The sequence below is a fragment of the Miscanthus floridulus genome, chromosome 1 (assembly GCF_019320115.1).
Source record: "Miscanthus floridulus cultivar M001 chromosome 1, ASM1932011v1, whole genome shotgun sequence".
Classification (NCBI taxonomy): Eukaryota; Viridiplantae; Streptophyta; class Magnoliopsida; order Poales; family Poaceae; genus Miscanthus; species Miscanthus floridulus.
Window position 1 is genome coordinate 132978515 of NC_089580.1, and position 2381 is coordinate 132980895.

At 57.2% G+C, this 2381-nt stretch overlaps 1 protein-coding gene across 1 annotated transcript; it reads left to right on the top strand.

Annotated features, from left to right (window-relative positions):
- The first annotated feature begins 439 nt into the window (after positions 1–439).
- LOC136493964 (uncharacterized) lies at positions 440–1534 on the top strand. The gene is made up of 2 exons (XM_066490092.1): positions 440–701; positions 792–1534. The coding sequence occupies exons 1-2, from the start codon at positions 440–442 to the stop codon at positions 1532–1534; spliced, it is 1005 nt and encodes a 334-aa protein (XP_066346189.1).
- Positions 1535–2381: the final 847 nt, after the last annotated feature.

The following is a 2381-nucleotide window of genomic DNA, read 5'->3' on the forward strand; positions in this document are numbered from 1 at the left end:
ATACTCAATAAGTAGTAGAGTAGTCAACTCAATTACTTGTTTGTTCAGTATAATCGCGCCGACCCAGCCACGATTACGTACAAGGCTTCCGACTTAGTAGCATTGTGAAGGTCTGAAGGATACAACGTAGGACGTGGATATGTCAACCTAGCTGCATGCGCAGGCGGCTTGCACGATGCATCCAGGTGAACGCAAAGTGTTCCTGACCTCAACACGCGGCCAGCACGAGTGTTGGCGTCGCCGCGACGTACGCCGCGCGCCGCCCCAGAGGGAGCCGCTTGCTTCAGGCAAAGCCAGATGGACCCTATAAATTGGCACCTTCTCCTGACCTGCCTCATCACCACCCAAGACACAACCATCTCACATTCTCATAGCCGTACGAGCCTTCACCTGAACCAACCAACAAGGTGAGGCCAAATAGCTGTAGTCACCGCCAGCAATGGCCCGGGAGCTCGCCGCAGCGTGTGTGGTTACCGCCCTAGTGGCCCTGTGCGCAGCCGCACTCGGTGTGGCCGCGCAGCCACATGCGCCGCGCCCACTGCCGTCCAACTACCAGATGATCACCCCGGGCAAGTACAAGAGGGACCAGCAGACGGCGTGCGACGATCCCAAGGACAACAAGGCCAAATGCATGGCCAAGTGCGACAAGCGCTGCCCCAACCAGTGCATCGTCCTCTGCCCCGGATGCAAGACATTCTGCAGTACTTCCCTTACTTATTACACACAATCCTCACTCACTCTTCTCGCTCTGATCTTCACTACTAAAAAGACATTCGCGTTTTGTTTCCAAGTGTGCGACTTCTACCCCGGCGTGTCCTGCGGTGACCCGCGCTTCACCGGCGGCGACGGCAACAACTTCTACTTCCACGGCAAGAAGGACCAGGACTTCTGCATCCTCTCCGACGCCAGCCTGCACATCAACGCGCACTTCATCGGCAAGCGCAACCCGGCCATGAGCCGCGACTTCACGTGGATCCAGGCGCTCGGCATCCGCTTCGGCGCCGGCGCCGACGACCAGGACCACCGCCTCTACATGGGCGCGCAGAAGACCGCCAAGTGGAGCAACGACGTGGACCGCCTGGAGCTGGCCTTCGACGGCGCGCCCGTCAGCATCCCGGCCGAGACCGGCGCCGCGTGGGAGCCCGCCGCCGTGCCGGGGCTCACCGTCACCCGGACCGCTGCCGCCAACGGCGTCAGGGTGCAGCTCAGGGGCGTCTTCGACATCGTCGCCAACGTGGTGCCCATCAGCGAGGAGGACTCGCGCGTCCACAACTACAGCGTCACGGAGGACGACAGCCTCGCGCACTTCGACCTCGGGTTCAAGTTCTTCGATCTCACCGACGACGTGCACGGCGTCCTCGGCCAGACCTACCGCGCCGACTACGTCAACCAGCTCAGCGTCAGCTCCAAGATGCCCGTCATGGGTGGCGCGCCCAACTACGTCTCCTCGGACATCTTCGCCACTGACTGCGCCGTCGCAAGGTTTGGTGCCCGTCGCGCCGGCATCTCCATGGTTACAGCTCAGGCCAGTTAAAGCCACTGCCACCCACGATAACCGTTTAGCCAAGCTATTTTATTTCAAGCATAAATAAATTTGTCTGCACGAATCAGGATTGTGCTGTTGTACCATGGGGTTAATTTGTCTCGGAATTCACTGATGAGCAATCCATTTGTTATTTAATTCGCAGGCTACATTTGTCGAGACTGATGATATATATATCTTTCTTTATTTTAATTTCCTTGATCCACACACATATCTCAAATTACAAGATCAAGCGAGTGCTTGTTCAATTGTTCAATCCACAAGCTGACTCAACGCCTCTCCGCAGGTAATTCTAAATGCATTGCAAACAGATTGGTTATGCATGGATCAGGCTGCACTTTCCACGTTTGTATCCAAGCTCTTCAACAATTTCAGATACAAATTTTAATATTTTCAATTACTAATACAAGTCATATACGGAAATGCTCGTGCGCGGGCGTACAAACGGTTTTTCATATCAGACGCTATTTTAATTGGATCCAGCTCATACGGACGGCCCAATAGTCTCTACCTGACATATTTCTCTCACCACACCACTGCTTGTCTTCCCCACGCGGCACAGGTGCGGGGCGTTTGTGGCTGGCTGTGCCGTGCTCGCCTTTCTCCTTCGCCACTAACTGCCTTCCATCAGTACCTCTTCCTCCCTCGCGGCCTTGCCTGCCCGTGCCCGCCAGTAGCAGCCACGCAGGCGCGTAGGAGCCGGCTGCCGCATGTGGCCAGGCAGCCAGGAGAGGTGGCCATCGCTTGCCGGGCCCAGGCCAGGCGCAGGCGCAGCTGGCCGCTGCCAGGCCGCGCCACCATCCTCGGCCGCCGGTTTGTCGGAATCGATTGTTCCCCC

Bases quoted from the DNA above. Each gene is read 5' to 3' on its own strand.
- LOC136493964 (XM_066490092.1), top strand. From the start codon at position 440: ATGGCCCGGGAGCTCGCCGCAGCGTGTGTGGTTACCGCCCTAGTGGCC. The intron at 702-791 runs GTACTTCCCTTA...TTTGTTTCCAAG, and splicing joins CGGATGCAAGACATTCTGCA to TGTGCGACTTCTACCCCGGC.